Source organism: Anoplolepis gracilipes, chromosome 16 (assembly GCF_047496725.1).
Source record: "Anoplolepis gracilipes chromosome 16, ASM4749672v1, whole genome shotgun sequence".
Lineage (NCBI taxonomy): Eukaryota > Metazoa > Arthropoda > Insecta > Hymenoptera > Formicidae > Anoplolepis > Anoplolepis gracilipes.
Genome location: NC_132985.1, coordinates 4,857,160 through 4,881,795, shown reverse-complemented (window position 1 = coordinate 4,881,795; position 24,636 = coordinate 4,857,160). Strand labels below are relative to the sequence as shown.

Below are 24,636 nucleotides of genomic sequence, written 5' to 3'. Positions count from 1 at the left end.
AAGAGAGCAGTTGTCACGAAACGTTTAGTTTAGTTTTCCAAACATGCGAAAAATGTGTCCGCTTTCTCTATCTCCGTGTTAAATAGACTGTGAAATTGCATCTTTCTTCACGCGATTTAATCAAGTAAATATTTGATCTGGAAAATAGAACCGAGATGCTGAGAATGAGAAAAATTGTCGAGCATCCGAAATTAAAGAGATTTTGGGCGAGATGGCGGATTCTTATGTGGAAAGCCGTGCTTATGCGGCTGCACAGTCCCATAATCACTGTATTGGAAATTATTATAGCCATTATCTTTTCGCTACAAATTCGCCTGGTGTTCGAACCGCACGCACTTCATTCGCAGGTAGTTAAATTAGCACTTGCATAATCGTGTATCACAAGTTGAATTTATTACGTAACTCTGTTATATAACTAACAACTTGATTAATCTTCGATGATATTAATTATCTAAATATTACGCTTCTCGACATTATATTTCTAACTTTTTAATTAATATTAAACTGTGCAAAATAGTTTATGAAACATTAATTTTATTAGATAAAATTGCATAATATAAATAATAAATAATATTAAATAACTTAAATAAATAAAATTTATATGTATACATAAAATTAAAGAAGAATATTTATTACATATATTTTTATTAAATATTTAAAAATTACAACTACAGTTGCTTTTTAATTATATAAATACAATTTTACTTAATTTATAAATAATCTAACAATTTTTATATTTAATATACGTGATATTTCCTACACATTTATTTATACAAAGGATTTAGATCGATACAATCGAGATGATATTCTAGTGAAATTGCCAAATGACGTGAAATGCTGGTATGCACCAAAGAATGCATTTATAGACGAGTTGATGTCGAAAGCTTCAAAAATGCTTCGTACGAATGGTAAGATCATCTCGAAGATGTTTATTAAAGGATAAATTAAATAAAAACTATATACATTGCATATCAGTTCAAGCAGCTGATAGCGAGATTGATCTCGTGCATTCGCGTTACAAGAAAAACGACACTTCGAAGGTATTATGGGCAATTTTTGAGACCGAGAAACTTGCATCTGGTAAACCAAAAGTTTTAGAATATAAAATACGCTCGTCGGAAATAGGAGAGAGTCGAATAATCATGATGCACGAGGAAGAACCTGCCCTTAAAGGTATTTATCATTGGTAAATAAACATTAGATGTTTCAACTTTTACGTTAGCTCAAGATTCTAGCCTTGAAATTCTATTCCCGAGACATCTCGCGTTTAAAAAACATTTTTCACCATCTTGTAAATTATCCGTTAATTGTTAGCGTCAATGCCGTAACCCACAAATGTGATGGAATCTTATTTAAATTGAGTTTAATCTTGTTAACGTGCCGTAATAAAAAAAATAAACTTATTTATGTCAATGTTTACGGTACAAGATCCGTACGTGCTAAGTGGTTTTATGGCCCTACAAATTGCAATTGAGAAATCCTTCGTTGAAATATGGACGAATCCGACATTACCAAAGATCGCGGATGATGTAAGTTCTTCAAAATATCGAAACTAGCGATATAGTAACAATATTAAGCAAGAAAAATTTAGTAAAATTAAGCAATCAACAAAATTAGATATTTTCCATAGCTGACTATCGGCCGATTTCCGTTTTACAAAATGGAGTTTTTAATTGTACCATCTGTCATTCGACCCAACATAAGTATAATCTATTACATGATGATCGTCGCCTTCTTACCGTTATCAGCAGTGACATTAAAAAAAACGCTTCATGATAAGGAAACTGGATTCAGAGTAAGAGTTTTTGTTTTTACAATTCTGTAACATTTATTGTTATTATTATTATTATTATTATTATTTATTATAATACATATTATAATTTTTTTATTATTAATTATTGTTAATATGTATTAAATATTATTAATATTTAAAATTATATATATAAGCAAATATATACATGTTTTTTAGAGTCTCATGAGATTGACAAATATGTCTTTCGCGATGCTGTACGTCGGATGGCTCAATTATCTAATGATCACCGTGTTACCTGCGACGATCGCATGCACGATTCTGCTGTCTCCGGTGTTCACGGCTACAAATGCATTTGTCATCGCTATCTTTATCATGATGTATAATGTTCTTTCGGTGCTCTTCATGTTCACGATTGGCACGTTTTTCAATCACTGTAAGTTACTTAAACATATAAATAGACAAATATGTAGTACTGCTCTGTCAATTTCGTGTGATATAGTTTGCATGTAAGAGTGTTCACTTTTTAATTTGTTTTGTAACAAGTGATCTAAGTAATATTACATCACATTACAAATTGTACATCACGATTGTATTTCCTGTGTGCGTGTGATTACAGATACTTCTCAAGATTTTCTTATATGATTGCGTATATTATTTTACCGTAGCTACGAAGGCATTGCTCACGTCAATTCTGTTTTGGCTTTTTCTGACACACTTTACCATCGTTCTGGATCAGATCGCCATAAGAGCAACTGTTTTATGGCAAATCAGTTCGTTGATTCTACCGCATAGTGGTTTACTATACGGACTTGTAGCCTTCACAACTCGAGTGAATTTCCGTGAGTAAACGTATACGAGATTATAGTAAATTAGACGTACAAGATTAGAAATTATATTTTAAATTATAAAAATATTAAAGAATTTTTATGTATATTACGTAAATTATATGCGTCGCGAAAAGTATTATTTGCATACATATAAATAATTGAAAAAATATTTATACGACTAAAAATTTTATTTCGACATAATAGGTCTAATTTATTATATTATGTAATAATTATTTAAATAAAGATTTTATTTTTACATATTATTTACATTTGTACTTTTCAAGTAAGTTTTTCTGGTTACGATTTTTATTTATAATATACTAAAATAAATTTTTATTTATATATATATATAAAAGATTTTTCTCTTAAAAAATAAAACTCTATTTACTCTGTTATCTGTAAATTAAAATATTCAATTTTCTGCCAACAACAAGATGTAAATTAATTTTGTAAAAGCATTCCTCGGGTATATTAGTAAAATAAGGAAGTCACGAAGTGCATTACATAATGTACGTTACTTGAATCGTAAGCGTAAGTTATTCACGCGTTTAAATTGCAATGCAATCTTGCTCGCCACAATAATCTCTTGCTAGTTGTAGTTGTTAGATTGAAGTCGACTCTATAGTACTTTTTTACACAACTACCCATATTAGATTAGTAAAGTTATGCAATTGTTATTTCAAAAGAATATATATACCATTTTTTTGTATTTTTATATAAATTAAGATTATTTTAATAAAAAATTTAATAGTAGCTTGTATTTTGTACATAAGAAACTTAAGAAGATTAATTATCTGACACTAAAAAAAAAAAGATAAATGATCTCGCAAATATACGATTAATCGTATACAGGGTAAACTATTGGATTTTTCAACAGTAGGTAGACTTATTAAAAGTTCATTAAATGGTTTCGAAATGTCATAAAAATGATGGATAATATATATAATTTAACGAAACATATATTACCTTTTTTCTTGATAGAGAATTACGAAAACGAAGATTTGAAAAATAGTTGGCAAAGGGTAAAATCACACAATTACACTAGTCCCACCTCGTATTTATGGTCGCAATGGCTCTCCGAATTAATTGCCCTACGAAATGTCCACGATATTATTCATGCCAACGAGAAGATCTCTATCAGTATGATTCTATTTGCATGGTGTTTACATATCATTTTCTGGTATCTACTAGCGGTATACTTGGACAATATAAACCCGGGTAAATTTGGCAGCGCGAAACCTTGGTACTATTTATGCAAGGTAAAAAAAAGAATATATAATTTTAGTATAATCAAAATTACTGTTTGCTTTTTCCTAAATTATTTTATATAAGTAATTGATATTATTTAGAACAATGTGTTTCTCCATTTGTCTTCTTCTAAATAATTAAATAAACGCAAATAATATAAAGAGATGAAATGAATAACGATGTTTCACCCAACGTTTTAAAAATCGTGTGTAAATAATATTTTTTTTTGATATATAAAATAATTTCCCATGTATGCTGTTAGTATAAAACATAATATATAAAAGTTATTCTTACACAAAAATTACATACATATAATAGAAGCCTGTTTATGATAACGATGATTTAACGATCCGTGGATCTACTAATTGGTCGGCAGTCGAGCATACGCCGTCATACATAAAGGTACATATAACATTATGTAATTAAGTAAAACACAAAGAAAAAGCATTGCTCTTAGATTTATATTTTTATACATTTACATTCTAGTATAACGTCCATTTAACGCAATTTAAATATTTTATAAAATTAATAATGCACATAATCGAAGCAGATAATCGAATAACATTAACAAATTTGCAAGCTGTGTATTAGAACATCTTGCTTCTTTATTAATATAAAAAGCATTTGCTTTTGATAAATTAATATATTAACATAATACAAAATCTTAATATAATGTAATAAAACCGCTGGCAAAATTTAATTGTTTTCAATGGACGCTTAATGTTACAATGTGTTATCATTTATTTAAATGTCAAGGAATGAAATAAGCCCTTTTTACGAAACATTAATAATTAGTTATAACTGAACGTTAGTTTTAACTGGCTTTTCTGTATAAAACTGATTTACATATATATACACACACGATAGCCGTCTATTCGACTAAGATGTGTCCGCAAAGAATTTGGTAGAATTGGCGAACATTTTACAACTATAGACGATGTAACGATCAATTTCTATCATCAAGAATTCAGCGTTATTCTTGGTCAGAACGGCGCTGGCAAAAGCTGTTTATTAAAAATAATTATGGGTAAAATAGACTCTCCTTTCATATAACATGTTCGAATATTAATGAAATTCTAATTAAATGTAAATGTATGTAACCAACAGGAATGTACAAACCAACTTACGGTCGTGTTTATTTGGAAGGAAGAGATAACGAAAGTACCATGGATCCGATTGGTTACTGTCCACAAGAAAATATATTGGTCAATTACTTGACAACGATACAGCATCTCTATATATTTGGCATGGTATAAATATTTGTCATATGCTATTATATTTTTTTAGTATTTTAAAAGTAACAAATATGAGCAACACACACATTAATGTATTCATATATATATATATATATATATATATATATATATATCAAATAATATTTTTAACTTAGAGTCAATATTGATTTTAATGAAAACGAATTATCTCATATATAAATAATATTAATAATTATTTTTTTGTAAAAAGATTTTTATATTTTGTAAGATTATTCGTAAATTAATTGTCAAATTAATAGCTACAGTATATATATCAAATAGATACTAAAAGTAATAAAATACAATACATATTATGTTGACCTAAAAGTGAAAACTGTTATTCGATGTATGTTCTTACCACATTCTTACAGATTATTTTTTTAATTTGATAGTAACTACTTGTCGAACTACTTATTTAATCGTCTGACTCATGCAAAAAGTAGAGGGGAAGTATAATTTGCATGTCTAAACTTTTATGTGAAACGATTATGACGTGATATGTTTCTATCTACATTATTTAAGTTATATTAATGTTCAGTTTTGCAATGATATTAATACATTACACATATCTAATATATTACACACACATCAAAATCTATTAATTGTGAATAAATGCAAGCTGTACACAATTTACAATTATTAAACAGTTTTTATTTTACAGCAGTCTTAAATTAGAAATGTGGCAAAATTAAATTAACAATAGTTACTATTAATCAAAATGACATTTATTGCTTTATTTATTTAAAAATGTATTTAATAAATAAATATATTTTTTAACTTGTCAATTAATTAATGTTAAATATAATATGTTAACGCGTAACCGAAGTTAGAGCAATACATATATGTCAAAAACTTTATTCAATAATTTAATTATTATTTTAGATGAAAGGGATGACTTATGCAAATGCTCTCAGAGAGTCGCTAAAACTGTTGAAGCAACTCAATTTGGAATCTGTAAAAGATACGAAAGCGAAATCTTGCACCTTTGATACACAAAGAAGGATTTGTCTAGCAATGGCGCTTATCGGTGACAGTAAGGTACATTATATTACTTATAATCATAATTTTAATGACTTAAAACGGATTCAAAGATTAAATGTAATGACAATAGTAAAATGATTTTGGTAATTAATATATAAATTAAATAGATTAAAGTAATTAAACTATAGATTCTATCAGATTCTAATCCTCGACGAACCTACATATGGAATCGATCCTTGGCATAAAAGACAGATATGGGATTTACTTTCGGTGAATAGTCTTTTTTTAAACAGCCAGTTAAAAATATTAAGTATTTATAAATGTAAATTTCCAAGCACATTAATGATTTGCAGGATATAAAGAGAGAGAGAACAATATTAATGGCAACAAATTCCATGGAAGCTGCAGATATTCTTGCCGATAGAATCGCTATTATTGCCAATGGAAGGATCGAGTGTTACGGCTCAAAAATGTATCTAAATCGTCGATATGGTAAAATTTTAAAGCTCATTGTGACAAGATTTATCTCTTTATTGGCATAAAAAAACTTGAACTTTGAGATTAGATATAATTATGTGTAATTTATTAATAATTATAATTATAATTTATTAATTATAATTCTATCTTTCTAAAATTAATTGGAACTAGGAATCGGTTATGTGCTAAGTTTATTAGTACAAGAGAACTGCGATGTGGAACGAGTTCGTGCGGAAATACAAGAATATTCGGCAGATCCAATTACTGTGCGAGGCATGATGGGTTTGGTAATACGATTCGATGTGCCAAGAAACAGTCGATTCACCAAATTGCTCCAACATTTAGAATCCAATAAGAAAGAGTTGGGAATCGTGTCTGCTGCACTAAGTGCTGCAAGCATCGAGGGTCAATTTCTCAGGTATTAAATGTTCACTCGTACATATTAAGCTATTATACTCGTGTATTAGAAATATAAAATACAAAATATAAAATATAAAATACAAAATATAAAATATAAAATATAAAATATAAAATATAAAATATAAAATATAAAATATAAAATATAAAATATAAAATATAAAATATAAAATATAAAATATAAAATATAAAATATAAAATATAAAATATAAAATATAAAATATAAAATATAAAATATAAAATATAAAATATAAAATATAAAATATAAAATATAAAATATAAAATATAAAATATAAATAATAAAATATAAAATATAAAATATAAAATATAAAATATAAAACTTTTATAAAATATATATTATAAATAATGATTTTAATTAAATTTGTTTCATATAATAGATAAAAATAAATTTCAAAAATTAAAAGATTTCTCGATGATAATTTTATTTTATATATAGAATAGGTTTAGAAAGTCAATTCAAGGAACGCTGCGTGAAATTACCTAGCGACAAATATGAACTCATTGTGCAACAGAGGAGACGGCACTTGTTACAAACAGGTAAAATTGAGGTATTGTTTTAAAAGAGTCATAAAATGATTATTTTAAAAAAGTTATAAAATGATAAATAACAATACATATATTATATTTAAAAAAAAAAAACTAGAATTTATCTCTTTATTTTAATATTTCTATGTTAAATTGCTCATATAAATAATTAATATTGTATGACACATTGTCAAGAATATTATTTTCTCTCAATCTTTCTCTCTGTATTTATTTATCATTTAATTATCAGCTAAACCATGGGAACGATTAACCGGAAACGTTTTATCGCGGCAACAAATTCTTACAATGTTCTACAAGAAATTATTGCACATTGTTTCCTCCTGGAAAATGTACATATTTTCGGTAAGTTTATCTTTCTGTAATAAAATATTCTATCTACATTTATTATAAGCTACATATATAAGTATTTTAATAAATATAATCAGAATTATTTTAGATAACTTTAGCGATTGTTACGCTTATTCTAACCACTATGATCAGCGAGTTGAGCGTTTTCACACTTTTCGACACAACGTAAGTTAATCTTGTTCGTTTTAAATCGACAGAAAAAGAAACAATTTCTTTTACCTATAAAAACTTAAACAATTCTGGTATTTTATTTTTATGTATTCAAAAGTCCTTTTAATTTTTCGTCAAATAATCAGTACACTTTATATTGATAAAAAATTCTTGTTACTTGTAAGAAATACTGTGTCGATTCATCTTTTCGCATAATGTATAAAATATTATAAATATATACAGTAATATTATACATAATAGAAGTATTTTATAAGAAATACTTTTTATTTGTTTGCTAGCAAAATTAATAAACACAGTTACTTAATTATTTCAATAATTTATAATTTTAGCGAAAAGATTATGAATTTAACTAATTATATGGACAACAACTTTCATGTGTTATATTATGCGGCCGATGAGAAAATTGTGAAGGACTTTCTTGTCACACTGTACACTACTGGCCAAGCGTACAGTGAAAGGCACAATTATCATATCTCCAAAAACATCCCAGCCACAGATCTCATGATTAGTCCTGATTTGCATTCCATAGAGGTAAGGTCAACGTACCATTTAAAATATACCAAGACATATATGGAAAATGCATGTATGCTCTGACATAAATTCATATATTAAGACATTCCTAACGCTGAGTGTGCTATAAATATCTGCACAAACTTGACATTTATTAGCCAAGCTAATATTAATATTTCATAATAGTTTAGGGATCGTTATGTGATGTCTATCGACATGTACGCAGACGGACGTGTGCAACTCATGTACTCGTCCACCGCGATACACAGTGGACCAATTGCATTAAATCTACTGCATAACGCGTTGCTGCGTTATCATTGCGGCTCAGATGATTGTTGGATCAAATTGACAAGTCGACCATTAGTACATCCGGGACAGGTGGTACCTTTGACGCTTCACTTTTTTGTATGATATTATATATATTTGATTTGATTTGATTTTATCTTGTATATAAAATATACGACGTTTACAGTGGCAGCATTTGCTGGTCCATCCACGCAGCATCCAGAATTGGGAAAACGCCGCTGTAATAATGACCTTATTCCTTCTTCTACCGTCTATCGATATGGGAATACGAGAAAAAAATACACTTTCGAAAATGCTGCAGACCAATGCGATCGGTGTGTCTATACGAATCTATTGGATTTCGATGTATATCATCGATTTCCTATTGTACGTGTTTTGCATAATAATTTTTGGAATTGTAATCTTAGTTGCCTATCATCCTACTGTGCGATTCCCTGCTTTAGAAATCGGTAAGAAAAAATATTTTTGCGTGTTCTATGTAATTTCTTTTCTTTATATTTTAATATTAATAACAATTAATATTTTAATGCTTTATAAATTTAAATGATAATTAAACATGAAACAGAAATTGAAGTGAAAAATACTACTCGCTTATTTGTTATATCATATATAAATTAAAAATTTAAACCTAAAAAATATATGCATGCAATAAATCAATGTTACAGTCCAGGTTCTAATAATATTATTATCTTACGGAGGATGCGCCATCCCATTAAATTATTGCATACAACTTTTCACGAGAAAACCGGAGAATGTCTATCTGGTTGTGATACTGATTAACATCATAGTCGGTCAGTAATTTAATAACTCGATTCATTATAATAAATTGTTATTAATAAACTTTATTATCAAAGAGAAATATAATTCAATTATATAAAACAATATACTCATTTAAATATTTGCAGTATTATTGGTTAACGGTTCTATCATATTTCCATTGATGTTTCGGGTACTCAGCAGCACAGGAAGATACATGTTCGAGGCTCTTGCCCATATATTTCCACCATATATTTTAGCTTGTGCTTTAAGCAATTATGTCATGTTAAATTTGTATAACAGACAGTGCAGTTATTCCAATGCATGCGATACCGAATTTTACATTGAAGATCCTTGCTGTCGTAAGTCCACTAGAAATTATAAAATTTGTGAATTATAATTAAACGAATTTAACTAAATCTAAATTTAAAATTTTAGAAAACTGCAACGATAAATTTTGTTACAAACAATTGAATGTAATGCTGGTCAAACAATCCGGCGCTGAATATTATCACTCGGTCACGGATGACGTACTTTTAATGATATCCCAAATGTTTGCTTTTTATATAATACTAGAGATTTTTGAAGAAAAAAATCGCAGAAAATGGTATAGTTATTCTATGCCTTCTGTGCAAAACGATAACATCGAGTCCGAAGTTATGCAGGAAAAGAAGATAGTTGACGATTACATAAAATGTAAAAAAAAATGAGAAAAAATAAAAAAGAACTTATATAAATTTATATATTACTTATACACGTATACAAAAAATTATAAAAATTATATTTTTGCCTTGACCAGAGAAACTGTGTCTTCCCCTTAATTGTGTCTTTCCTTTTCCATCTAGATTATGAAGAAACAAAATTATTTCCGCCAGAGGTTGCTCTAATTGTCCAAGATTTAATAAAAAAGTACGCTGGAAAGGCGGTAGTTCAAGGCGTGAATTTTAACGTAAGTAAATTTTAATTAAAATATTTTCTTCTACTTTTTTCTAATATATATTATGTAAAAATAAATTTTGTTTTCTCGTTTAGATCTATAAGCAGGAGTGCTTCGGTTTGTTGGGATTTAATGGGGCAGGAAAATCAACAATATACAAAATGCTAACGGGACAAACAAAAATAACGGCTGGCAAAGCAGTGATATACGGATACGAGTTTACAAGAAATCAAGAAATGGTGAGTATATCGTCAAATATATATTATATGCCTTTCTCTCGTTATAATCAAAATATATAAAAAAATTATTATAAATGAAATAAAATATTCTTAAATATATTAAGTATATTTAATGCGATAAAATATATTGAGAAACTTGTAAGTCTATTATCTTCTTATGTAAAAAAAATTATTAAGTTTATAGGTATGATAGGATACTGCCCACAAATTAATGGACTGAGCGATTTTATGACTGGGAGGCAATATTTGAAACTTCATGCGGCACTTCGCGGTATTCCATACAAATGCATCGACGACGAAGTAAACAAGTGGCTAGATGTATTAGGTAGAAAAAAATAAAACATAAAACTCCTTTTTCTCATTAAATGCAATAACAAAATAAAATCTTTAGATATGTTAGACTTTGAGAATCTAAAGATCGCCCACTGTCCCTGGGGAGTTCAGAGAAAACTTTGCGTATTGCAGAGCTTAATTGGCGATCTGCCGATGGTATTTCTGGACGAGCCTACTGCTGGGATTGACATAATAACTAGACACGCTTTCTGTGAAATTTTGCGCCAAATACGGGAAATGGGGAGATCCATATTAATCACTACACACAGGTTAGATCAATGACAATCAAAATTTACGTCGAATTTTAATTTATAATAATGTATTAAATGAATTTTGTGGATTTAAGAAAATATTTATGTTAAATATGAATTTTTTAGTATGACAGAAGCAGAAGCAATGTGTCTACGTGTCGGAATCTTGGTTAACGGCCAGTTTACTGCAATTGGATCTTGTGAGCACTTAAAGGCAGAACATGGTCGCAATTTTATATTAAATATCAAAGTAGTACCGGGATACCAGCTTGCAAATCTCGAGAAAATAAAAAACATTATTGACGAAACTTTTCCAGCAATAAAGTTCAAAGATAGTTACTTGGTAAGTATAATAAAATACAATTTTATTTTTTGAGATTATAATTACAAACAAACGTTGTTATAATATTTTGCTCTCACACACTCATAAAAATATTAAATAATTTAAATAAGTTAAACGCTTTTGGGTAACTTTACATTGATAAGATCTAGGCTAAAAAAGATACATTAAATATTTTTCAATAGGGTATTCTTAAATATGAATTGGAGAGTGGTATTTCGTACAGTTATGTATTTGATAAACTTGAAAAGTTACGACAAAGATATGTGTGGATCACAGACTTTTCTGTCACTCAACCATCTATGGATGAAGTACTTCTAACTTTAGCGAAGCAACAAAGGAAACCTCGCATAAAATTAACTCTTTATGAACGTCTACATTCCTGGATTCGTAATATATGTCTTAATATATATCGTAATATACGTCAAATATAAGTCAAATCTATTATTGTACATTAATTCTCTGTAAAAACATGACTTATTACACGAATAATATTTCTATTTATACATTTTATATTTGATACACAGAGCATATGTTATTTTTTTATATATTACTAATACCTAGCTATAATTATAGCGAAACAAGTTAATCCGACATGATTATAAGACACACATGTATTATAAAATTCTTATTAATAATATTGTATTAATATTTATGATACATATAATTATAGATGTATAAAAATAATGTTTAACAAAATAAATATGTATAACATGAAGATTTTTTCTTTAAATCTAATAATTATGATACAATATTTGCATTTGTATATAGAATCTATATTTTATTAAAAATAATATTTTCATGAGAAAATACTTTTGCTTATGAAGTAATCTCTTCAAAAAAATGCATTGATTCTTCTGAAAACAAAACTGATTATTTATTATTCAGTAAATGTATTTATACACTTCTGCATATTTATCACTATCAATTTAATTATGTCTAATAAATATAGGAGTGCGTCCATTATTTTTATTTTTCACAAATAATCGTTAACATCATTGACATAATTTTAGTTAAAATGTATGTTTATTATAATAAATATAGTAAAAAAATAGATTTTATGTATTATGATATAATAGAAAAATTAAGTCCAAGTAGATACACATAGATTGCACATTTATTTGTTATTTGGAAATTATTTAATTCTTTTAATTAAAAATACAAGACATGCAGAAGAAATTAACTATATAAACATTTACATTGTTAAGTTAAATATGTCAAAACATTTATAATATATCAATACATTTTAACGATCAATATAAATTTTTATTCTTACCACTCAAATAACGTTTTTATATATATATATTACATTTAATATATTATTCTTTTGAAATAGATTATTCAAATAGTATTAATAACCCACATACACAGCAAAACAGGTAAATTAATCAAACAGAATTGTACTAATAAATCTATTTTTATTGATATTGCCCATAATTTATAATAATATGTAATTAAAAATACTAGTAAAGAAAAAAAATATTTCAAAACTTTTGATTTTATAATATCTCATAAAAGAGAAAGATTTATCATGTAATCTGCACGAAGAAAAGAAGCTTATTACTTATTATAACTCATTTATCCTTCAATTTTGAAATATTAGACTTCTTTTTCTTCTTTGTTTAATTAATACATGTAATAGGTTTTCTTTTCTCTTATATCTTCCGCGAATTTACCGAGTACTCACTATTTGTATTATTTGATTTTTTTAGCAATTTGAAAAGTAAGATAATATCCCAAAAAATTAAACTATACCAACAAACTATAATAAATTATAAATCATAAATAAATAAATTAAAAAATTATAATTTATTAAAATAATAATTTATATTACTCATGTAATATTATTATTATTTATAAATTATAAAATTATAAAATTTATTAATATATATATATAATAGATTATAAAATTATTTTAAATTTGGTATATTATTCAAGCTCTCTATAAATTAATAATACTTAAGAAAAAACAAGGCTATGAGAGCTTATCGACATTATTAACTATACATAAAAAAATAAATATGTTTCTGTAATTAACTCTGCGTACATCGATTAATTAAGTTAAGACCCGACCGAACAAGTAATAGCCTTAATTTGCGAGTTACATATGTCACTTCTTGTGTCGCTTTCTGTTTATTTATAATTTTATTTATTGCTAATATTGCGCTGAAGACGACTCAAAAGAGGAGTCGAAACGTCCGCACACTAATTATAATTTTTCATGTTACTTAATTTCTTCATGTCAATTTTTAATGTTACTTGATTTACATTAATACAATTATGTTTGTTTTGTTACCAATCTGTTGTCCTTTCAGTTTGTTCTTTATTTCTATTTTTTATTATTTTTTATTATTTATTGTTTATTATTTTTTATTATTTTTTTATGTATAGTTAATAATGTCGATAAGCTCTCATAGCCTTGTTTTTTCTTAAGTATTATTTTAAATTTATTCTATATAAAAAATTTATTATATAATAAATAATATTATAACATTATTTAAAATTTTAATGTATAATTAAATTATTTATTATATACTAAAATTATTTTATATAATAATACAATAATAATTTTTAATTATAAAGCTTCATATATAAAAATTATAATTAAAAATGTAATCTAAAATATCAATATAAAATAAAATTATAATCTTCGTATTCTACTATTAATAAAGTTTAATCTTGTGTCATTTTATGATTTTTTCAAAAGATGTACAAATAGTGCAAACAATGTAATCGGAAATTCAGGATTTTGTCTCACTTCCTAAATGCCTAACTTATGACTTTTTGGGACGTTGTCACTCACTTTTTAAATTTATGATTTTTTCGAAACAAATGTATCACGTCTTAAATTGCACGAGTTTTCGGAACAATGTTACATATCTCAAATTTCGGCATTATAATTTTTCGAGACTTTACATATCCTTCGTTTTTTTCGGCAAACTTTTTTACGACTAATAATCTTCTATTTACGTATTCAGTGTCCTTGATGCATGATTCAGATTTCTTCTGTTGTAGAGAAAGTTGTACTCCATTTGCAACGTTCAAAATAGATTATCGATATTCGCAATATTTCAATCACAATTTTTTTCTTAAATTTTTCGATCTTTTTGTACCGCGTGACATTCTTTTTATTAACCGTCTACGTTTACGCGATTGAATTCCTTTTTCATCATCCAAAGAATCATGTGTCTTTTACTGCCTGTAACATTAATATTTATATAGGTATTTTTTTTTCAACACAAAGCGAAGTTTTTGTTCCATTTTCATACAAAATAACTTCATTACCTTGTTTCACTTCACTTTCGCTTTCTGTCTGACGCTCCATATTGCATGAATAAAGAAACTTTTTTGAAAGTTGCTTAAAGGATTCGTCTGACTTTTTGAAAATTTCTGAAATATCTTTGTTATCGTCTGCTATAATTTTTGAAAACACAAATATAGTTTATGATTGGCTGATCTCCGAAAATGCCGAGCTCAAATCTTTTTTCAGGAAAGGTTCAAAATAGTCCTTTAATTTTGTAACTAGACCCAACAGCTGTCCGTCAGGCTCTGTATTCCAGAATAATTTGCAAGGCCTTACACCGGTAGGCTCATAAAACAGATTTAGTATAACATCGTATAATATGTCAGTATCTATATCTTTTATTCGTGGTATGTGTAATTTAATTTCAGTAAGATCTGAATTTTTAGATATCTCTACATTTAAAGTCCCACAGAGTAAGTCCTAAGAATTAAAAAAAAATTTAATCAATATCTTAATATTTAAAAAAAAAATTCTATTCTAATTGTTATGATCATAACATGTGTAACATTAAAAATATTGTTATAAAATGTTTAAAAATGAAATTAAATATTTGAAAGAGAAAAATCAAATTATTAGTATTCAACAAAGAATAATTAATCTTTGTGATAATAGTTTCCTTTTCATTTACCTGCAATTCCTCAAGCTGCTTAAAGCGGCAATGATAACCCCATTGATAAAGAAACTCCCCTGAAATTTGCTCAATGGATTTGTTTGATTCATTGGAAATTTCTAAGATATCTTTGATATCGTCTTTCATAATTAGTGGAAGCATAAATTTAGTTTGTGATTCTCTGATCTTCAAGAATGCCGAGATCAAATTTTTTTGCATGAAAGGTTTAAAATACTTATTCATCTTATTTTTTAGAACCGGCAGCTGTTTGTCCGTAGTCGATAATAATGTGTAAGGTTTTACTCCGGTAGGCTTATAATACAGATGTAGTAAAGCATCATGAAATTCGTTAGTATCTTTAGCTTTCATTTTTAATACGCTGATTTCAATTTCAGTAATTGTTGGATTGCAACGTATACCAATATTTATATACCTAGAGAGAAAGTCCTAAGAATTAAAAATCATTTTTAATTTAATTTCTCAATATATATAAAAAAAAATATTTCTATTTAAATTGTTACGATCATCATAGCAAATTAAAAGTAACATTAAAAATACTGTTATAAAATGTTTAAAAATGTAATTAAAAAATTTTAAAAAGAAAAATCAAATAACTAGTATTTAACAAAGAATAATTAATCTTTATGTTAATAATTTGTTTTTCAATTACCTGCAATTCCTTAAATTGTTCAAAGCGGCAAAAATAACTATTAACGTGATCTTTACAGCTTTTTAAAAAATCCTTTACATTATTCAAATCATCGATAGGATGTTGCGATAATATTTTTTGCACATTGATAGTATTAGGCAACGCCCACTTTCCTAATTTTCCACGACCGTTTTTGTCTATCAGTATCTCTATTGCGTACAGATCGTACTTTTCAACATCTTGTTCGATATTACTATTGATTTCAAAAATCAAACTCCAATTTTGGTCGAATTCTCGGCACCGCAATTCCGCGAATCGAGTAAGTTCATGGCATATATTCATTCGCACATCTGGTATATAAAATTTTGTGATTTTACTGTCGTGTATCAATACCATATTTGACATTTGCAATTGAACGGATTTAAATGTTTCAATTATGGTTTCTAGCCGAGAGACATGCGCTTTCAACTTATCAATCTCTTTCGACAGATTATCTTTTTCGTTCTGATTAGATCCTAAATGAATAAAAACATTTTAATAATTTCTCATTCAAATAACACAATGCTATATGTATATATACATATATATATATATATTACAATTTATTAATACATGAAAACTTTTATTAAAATTATAATACATTTATTAATACACGAAAACTTTTATTAAAATTATAAGATTCTCGTCAGAATATAAAATTTTGTGATATCGAAAAATCAGAAAATTTGCATTAAAAATGAATTTCAATGTTTGATTATTGATTGAGTATATTAATGTTATTGTTTTTATTACAAATTTTAGACAAATACGTCATATATTTTAAATTATAACTTTATAACAATAAGAGTCAAAATACCTGTACTGCTGGATTTATCCTTAACATTCTCCATGTTTATGGAAAATAGGATTTTTTTACTTCTGTCAAGAAATATATAAAAAAGTGATATTATTTATTTTCCTTTCCTTAAATTAACTTTGCTTATATTAAATTTTACATATGTCTAAAACAATTAAACTTTGCAGTGCCTTTTTGTTAAAAATTTAAAACTTACTTTTTTGAAAAAAGAACAACTTTCCACACAGTGCAAATAAAACTTTCTAATTTCTAATTACAAAATGTACATAAAATTACAATGAGACAAGTATCTCTCACGAGCTCTATATACATAATGTTAAAATTCAGCAATATAACGTATTTGACATTGAGAGAAATGATGTCTGAATAAATGTAACATCATAAGACGTATATATTACAATAATATTTGCAAAGTTTATTTATATTTTTCTATTTTTCTTTTTACAAATCCTTCTCTCTCTCTTTTTCGCTCTCTTTCTCTTTCTCCTCTCTTTCTTTCTGTTCCTCTAAATTACAATACATATATTTTTATTTTTCTTATTTTTACAAAAATCTCACTCAGATTATCTATCTACTATAATATAATAAACTTTATCATCAACGAATGTTTATGTAGATATTCTGTAATTAGAGAGCATTTGACTTATAAGTTAAATACTAATAAATTAATTTTTATTCGACATAATTAGTCTCTAGTCTCAAATGTATAAATTGAAAGGCGTTATGTTTCTTTTATGTATTTGATATATGTAATTGAAAAATTAAATTTATTTAGACAGATCTGTGTGGACAGATTGTATATTTATTTATTATTCATAAAGTATTTAAGTCTTTTAGTGAAAAAGTAGAAGCCTTAAGAAGAAAATTAACCATATAAATATTTACATTCTTAAGTTGAGCATATATTATATATATCAAAAATACATTTTAACGATTAGTGTAAGTTACGCTTTATTTTTTCTGACTGATTTAATAACGTTTTTATATACTTATAACATTTAACATATTTTTCTTTTAAAAAATGTTTTTTAAATAGTTTGATAGTCCACATATGTAGCAAAACGGGCAAGTTAATCACACAAGATTTCCCTGCTAAAAATATTTTTATTGACAAACATACAAGTATCAACCTGGCGAATAAGAACCATACGCAGATGTTAATAAATTTTTTAGGAATTAATTTTTTCCGCGAAAATACAAAACTTGCAGAGAGCACATATTTTACTTGGTGTATTTACCAAGAAATAGATTCTCATTTTTGAGAATTCTATACCCCTTCTAGACTCCCTAAAGAACCGTAAGCGAAAAAAATAACGGGGTGAAGTCTCTAAATCTGGTATTTTTATTGATATTTACAATAATTTATAATTATGCCATAAATTTAAAACTGAAAATATTAATTAAGTAAAAGAATATTAAAATATTTTTTATTTTATATTTTTTATAAATTTTTACAATTCTTTATAATACTATCTTTATTCTTCCGCTAATATAGATGATATTTCATGACTGAGATAGATTTGTCGTGTGATCTTCACGAAAAAAAGGAGCTACTACTTATTTTAACTCGGTTACCTTTCAATTTTGAAATATTAGAATTTTTTCTCTTTTGTATAAATACATGTAATAGATTTTCTTTCTTCTTTTTTTTTTTGTTGCGTAAATGCACCGAGTACTTAAGATTTGTTTTATTTAATTCGTTTTGCAGAAAAGTAAGATAGGGGTTCGAAAAATTAAATTACCGACAAACTAACTTTTTTACTGTTATATTAATAAAGCTAAATTTTGCTTAATTAAAACATTATAAATTAAAATTGAAAATTAAGATAACATATTTATAAATTATAAAATAATAAAATTATTATTCATATATTATTATTATTTATAGGGTACAAAATAATAAAATTTATTAAAATATATAAAGTTATATAAAATTATTTTTTGCGTGATGAAATGGGGTTTTTGATCGTTTCGAAATCGGGAATGCTCTCAAAGTATCGCGCGTTTTTACTTTCGTGCAGTTTAAAATACACTGATTGTGAGCAACAAAATTAGTGCGACAAAAATTTTTATTGAAATTTCACACAACTTCTAATAATCATAACTCCGCGAAAAATTGTCTTATCTAAAAGTTTTTTTTTATTTTTAAGCTTAAAGTCTTTACTTTAAGAAGTATTTGTCAGATTTCGAATTTTTTTTGCCCCCCCTCCCGCTTTCTTCTCAAAAGTAAGGACGTGTTTTGTCTTGGAAAATTTTTCACAAATATCATAATAATCATTGTAAAATTTGAGCTTTTCCTTGCAAATTAAAAAAAAATGAGATCGATACAATTTCGCGAACTTATGAAGTATCAAAGTGATCTATACATTTTTACCTGTTACCGCCAGCATTACCCGATGCACACCACGAGGAGGTTGCTGATCGGATTTTGCGCATCGTGTGTGTGTACATGCGTGTGTACGTGCGTGTGCGCGTGTTCCGAAAACAAGGCTAAAATACACACTTTTAAAATTTAGTGTAAACATTCCTTTTTAACACACAACACATACACACACACGCATGCACGCATGCGCACACACACGCACGCACGCACTCACATACACATGATGCGCCAAATTCACAAAATTATTTGATAGGGGAACGTAGGGTAGAACGGCTAACGTAAGCATTGAGCAAGTTTTCAACATATTAAAAAAAAATAAATCAATCTTTTTTTTACTAAAAATATTCTTTGAAATATCCACTATAAAAAACACAAGTTTCTTATAAAATAATAGTTTAAATAAACGAGATTATTGATTTAGTAAAAGCCTAGATTTTGATAAAACTTGTTTATTTCATTAACATTTATATCTAAAACTTCTTAAAAGATGTATATTATAATATGATATATAGAACATAAGAATATAGATTTGTATTTTTAAATAATAACTATAAATTAATAAATAAAAACAATTCTTTTGTTATAATCAATATTTTTCTCTTTAAAACATGGAAAAATATTTTAAATTTTTGAAAGACAGCATCTATGTATACTCTCTTTTTTCCTCTAGTATAAAAATAAAAAGTACAACATTTCGTGGGCTAATATTTCATTAAGCCTCAAAACGTATTTATTTACTTTTGAACATATGAAAAATTATAATTAATCAATATTTACATAGACACAGTACGAAATTAATAAGAAAAGATCATTTTAAAACATAAATGTATTTACGATAATAAAAAGTAGAATTTTATCATTGTTTATCTTTATGTAAATATATCGAATCATTGTTTACCTTTATGTAAATATATCGAAGAATTACAACTCAGTCGCAGAGAGCACAGTAAGTGCATTAAATAATTTATAACAATTTTCAACTAAAAATATTGCGACCACTGATAACAGCACGCAGAAAGAGACACCTAATAACAATAATTGAAACATATTACATGACACGGTAGCATCTCTGTAAAAAGATATCGACTCTGCACCATTGTACCCCGCGGTGCCGATCTAACCCACGTTAATATGCTTTATTTTCAGAGATTGATAATTCCTTATAAAAATTGATATTTTTCTTTTCGAGGGGGGAGTTATTCCGAAACTCTCCCCCTCCCCCTCATGATCTGCCAATGAGCATAACGTTATAAACTTGTCCATTGGCTGTGTCTTTTATATTTGGTATTAATATGTTAATAAAGGTATAATCAAAGCTATTCTCCGATGAAGTTTCTGCGATATTTACAAGCAAACTCTGAAAAATAAAACCTTTTTTTAATGATTTATCAATAAATAAACAAAGCACAAAAATAACTTTAGCATAACAAATATAAAATTTAAAATTTAAATATCGTATCTTAATTTACAATATTATTTCGTATTTCCAAAAAAGTAAATATTTTAATATATTATTTATTATTTACGGTATTTCTTAAATATGTGCACTTGTATTGTGTGTATACATTGTAAAAAATAATTTAAGAAAATATTCTCAAGCTAATAGTTTTTTGTCAATCACCTTTAAATCTTTCTATCGTTTTATACTGCAAATGTGCACGTCGACGTAGTATTTGCAACAATTCAAAAAGTTTTTTACATTTCTCGTCTTATTGATGAGATAGTGTGATAATATATCCTCCGTGAAAACGGTTGGAGGCAATTTATTCTGTCTCTATAATCCACGACCGTCATCATTTATCAGTATCTCCACCATATAACTATCCGTGACGCTTTCATTGCTACACAATTCAAAGACAAAACTTACCGATTTTTCTCGCAATTTCACTTTCAAGCATCATATTGTTGTGAGTTTGTAAAAATCGTGCCACAAATTCACTCGCAGAATTCTAATACCGCGACTTATTGCAGCTTCGACATTGTGCAATAATCTCGATGAATCTCTTGCTAATTGTAATTGAATATGTTCTGGAATCAGGTTTTTTAATAGAGAGGCATATGTTTTCGACAAAGCACTATTGATCAACGAAGTATCTGTTTTCCCATGATTAAATATCTCTAAATAAACAAAAATGCTATAAAATATAAAATTTCTTAAAAAATGACGCAATTCACATAATGTAGATTACTTTAATTGAATATTTGTTCATAAATTTATTAATTGTTGTCATAATTAAGTACAAATTTTAGATTTTGTTCGGCTAGTAATGTTATATAAACATAACATAATGAATAACACATAAGAAATTTATATTAAACATACAAATTACATTTCTTTATGATAAATTTACATTTAATAATTAAGAAGAAAAAAGAGAAATATCTTCATTAATAGGATTATCGTTATTTATCTGCATGTTTAAAAGCACGACTTTCGTCCTTTTGTCGTTAGAGATGTAAAGAGGGATATCTATATGTCTTTATTGATTGCCATAACTTTTTGCCAGACAAATGTAGTTTGCGATTCGCTGATCTGCAGAAATGCCGAGCTCGAATTTGTTTTTAAGAATTGCTTAAAATGTTTGTTTAATTTTTTAACTAAAATCGGCGACGGTTTTTCGTCCATATCCGTATCCAAGGACAATTTGTAAGGTCTTGCTGCGGTAGACTCATAGTACAGATATAATATCACGTTATAAAGTTCGCCAGTATCTTTCATTCCTAATAATATTATTTCAATTAAATGCCGAAAGTGTGAAATATGTGAATATTTGTAATTCCTGAAAGTAAATTCTGAGGAGTAAAAAAAGATTTTTTAATTAACTTCCCATAACTAAGCACAGAATGAAACATTTCTATTCTGATATGATCATCATAAAAAATATAATATTTTAAATATTGTTATGCAATTTTTTATATATCTTTAATATCTTCAATATCTTTTAAAATCTTATTAAAAAATTCAAGTAATGAGTATTTAACAAGTAGAATAATTGATCTCTGTAATATTCTTTTTTAATTACCTGCAATTCTTCAAACTGTTTTAAGCGGCAGAGATAACTATCAACATAATGCTTGCAGCTTCTAAAAAAGTGCCGTACATTATTTAAATTATCCATAGGATACTGTGATAATATTTTTTGCACATTGATGGACATAGGCAACATCCACTTTCCTATTTTTCCACAACCGCTGTCGTCTATCTCTATCGTCAGTATCTCTATTGCATACGGATTGTTCTTCGTGAAGTTTTTGATGCTATTGATTTTAAAAACGAATCTTGAATTTCGGTCGAAATATCGGCATCGCGATCCCGCGAATCGGAAAAGTTCATGGCATAATTCCGTTGGCACGTCCGGTATATTAAAGCTTGTTGTTTCACTGTCGTGCATCAAAGTCATTTTTCCAAATTGCAAATATGGAATTGTTTTAATCACGGTTTCTAGCCGAAAAATATGCGCTTTCAGTGTAGCAATCTCGTTCAACAGTTTATTTCTTTCCTCCCGATTAGACAATTCTAAATAATTAAAAACATTTTGATAATCTATCTTATTGGTATCAACACCATTGATTATATTACGCTTCATTTATATATGAAAATTTTCATTGAAATTATGAAATTTTCATTATAATGCAAAATCAAATAATATCGACAACAATAAGAAATTTACATTAAAAATTGATTTTAATTATATGTTTAGATATAAATATATGTACTAACGGAATTTTTATTATTCTTCTCCTTGTCCAACGAATATGTAATTACTTTTGTCATTGCCATTTAACAAAGATATAAAATATATAAGAAAGTAAGATATTATACCTATTTTTCTATTTGGTTTAAATTAAATTTTACATGTGTCTAAAATAAGTAATCTTTTGCAATTTAGTTGCTTTTATTTAAAATTTAAAACCTTATTTATTTCAAAAATAAACCAAATTTTGAAAGTGCAAATATAAGTTTATAGTTTCTATTTATGTATATAAAACTAAGATTATAATATGACTGTTTTTTAATATTTATCGATGTTTTCTCACAACGATGTTAAAATAAAAATTTGACACGTACTTATATATTTGACATGCGAGAAAGGCGATGTGCAAATAGATATGAATTCGTAATACATATTACAATTGACAAGGTTTATTTACATGTTTATATTTTTCTTATTTTTACAAATTTTTCAGATAATCTATCTATAATATCAAAAACTAAAAGATCGACTTTTTTTCGTGTAAATGAATTTGTAATTCAGCAGCATTTGATTTATAAGCAAAATATCAATAAATTAATTGTTATTCGATATATTTTTAGGAACTCTACTTTCAAATGTATAAATCAAAAATTATTATGTTTCACATTTATGTAATTGATATAATTGAAAAAATTAAGTTTATATAGATACACATAGATTTCACATTTATTTATTATTTGGAAATTATTTAATTCTTTTAATTAAAAATATAAGACATGCAGAAGAAATTCACTATATAAACATTTACATTGTTAAGTTGAATATGTAAAAACATTTATTATATATCAATACTTTTTAACGATCAGTATAAATTGTGATTTTTATTCTTACCACTCAAATAACGTTTTTATATATATAATATATTTAATATATCATTCTTTTGAAATATATTATTTAAATAGTATTAATAACCCATATACAGCAAAACAGGTAAATTAATCAGACAGAATTGTATTAATAAAATTATTTTTATTGATATTGTCAATAATTTATAATAATATATAATTAAAAATACTATTAAAGAAAAAAAATATTTCAAAATTTTTTGATTTTATAATATCTCATAAAAGAGAAAGATTTATCATGTGATCTGCACGAAAAGAAGAGGCTTATTACTCATTTTAACTCATTTATTATTCAATTTTGAAATATTAGACTTCTTTTTCGTCTTTGTTTAATTAATACATGTAATAAGTTTTCTTTTCTTTTATATCTTCCGTGAATTTATCCATTACTACTATTTGTATTATTTGATTTTTTTAGCAATTTGGAAAATAAGATATCATCCTAAAGAATTAAACTGTACCAACAAACTATAATAAATTATAAATTATAAATAAATAAATTATAAAATTATAATTTATA

The 24,636-nt window shown here is 26.4% G+C and overlaps 2 protein-coding genes and 1 pseudogene across 2 annotated transcripts; 1 reads left to right on the top strand and 2 right to left on the bottom strand.

Annotated features, from left to right (window-relative positions):
- The first annotated feature begins 155 nt into the window (after nucleotides 1-155).
- Nucleotides 156-12,319, top strand: LOC140674605 (phospholipid-transporting ATPase ABCA3-like). The gene is made up of 30 exons (XM_072908255.1): nucleotides 156-347; nucleotides 779-908; nucleotides 976-1,173; nucleotides 1,429-1,529; nucleotides 1,631-1,795; nucleotides 1,970-2,186; nucleotides 2,419-2,592; nucleotides 3,562-3,839; nucleotides 4,147-4,230; nucleotides 4,696-4,855; nucleotides 4,936-5,078; nucleotides 5,964-6,119; nucleotides 6,261-6,332; nucleotides 6,416-6,554; nucleotides 6,711-6,957; nucleotides 7,414-7,514; nucleotides 7,753-7,865; nucleotides 7,960-8,036; nucleotides 8,372-8,573; nucleotides 8,739-8,930; nucleotides 9,025-9,307; nucleotides 9,524-9,649; nucleotides 9,764-9,976; nucleotides 10,053-10,310; nucleotides 10,460-10,563; nucleotides 10,647-10,790; nucleotides 10,968-11,115; nucleotides 11,182-11,392; nucleotides 11,501-11,717; nucleotides 11,900-12,319. Exons 1-30 carry the CDS (start codon nucleotides 156-158, stop codon nucleotides 12,146-12,148), a joined length of 5,094 nt encoding a protein of 1,697 aa, XP_072764356.1. The 3' UTR covers nucleotides 12,149-12,319.
- A 2,023-nt stretch (nucleotides 12,320-14,342) lies between these two features.
- Nucleotides 14,343-17,348, bottom strand: LOC140674739 (uncharacterized). Its single transcript, XM_072908507.1, has 6 exons — nucleotides 17,330-17,348; nucleotides 17,134-17,195; nucleotides 16,299-16,792; nucleotides 15,647-16,075; nucleotides 15,000-15,438; nucleotides 14,343-14,913 (listed from the first exon to the last, which is right to left on the bottom strand). The coding sequence occupies exons 2-5, from the start codon at nucleotides 17,165-17,167 to the stop codon at nucleotides 15,157-15,159; spliced, it is 1,239 nt and encodes a 412-aa protein (XP_072764608.1). The 5' UTR covers nucleotides 17,168-17,195; nucleotides 17,330-17,348; the 3' UTR covers nucleotides 14,343-14,913; nucleotides 15,000-15,156.
- A 4,638-nt stretch (nucleotides 17,349-21,986) lies between these two features.
- Nucleotides 21,987-23,291, bottom strand: LOC140674745 (uncharacterized; annotated as a pseudogene).
- Nucleotides 23,292-24,636: the final 1,345 nt, after the last annotated feature.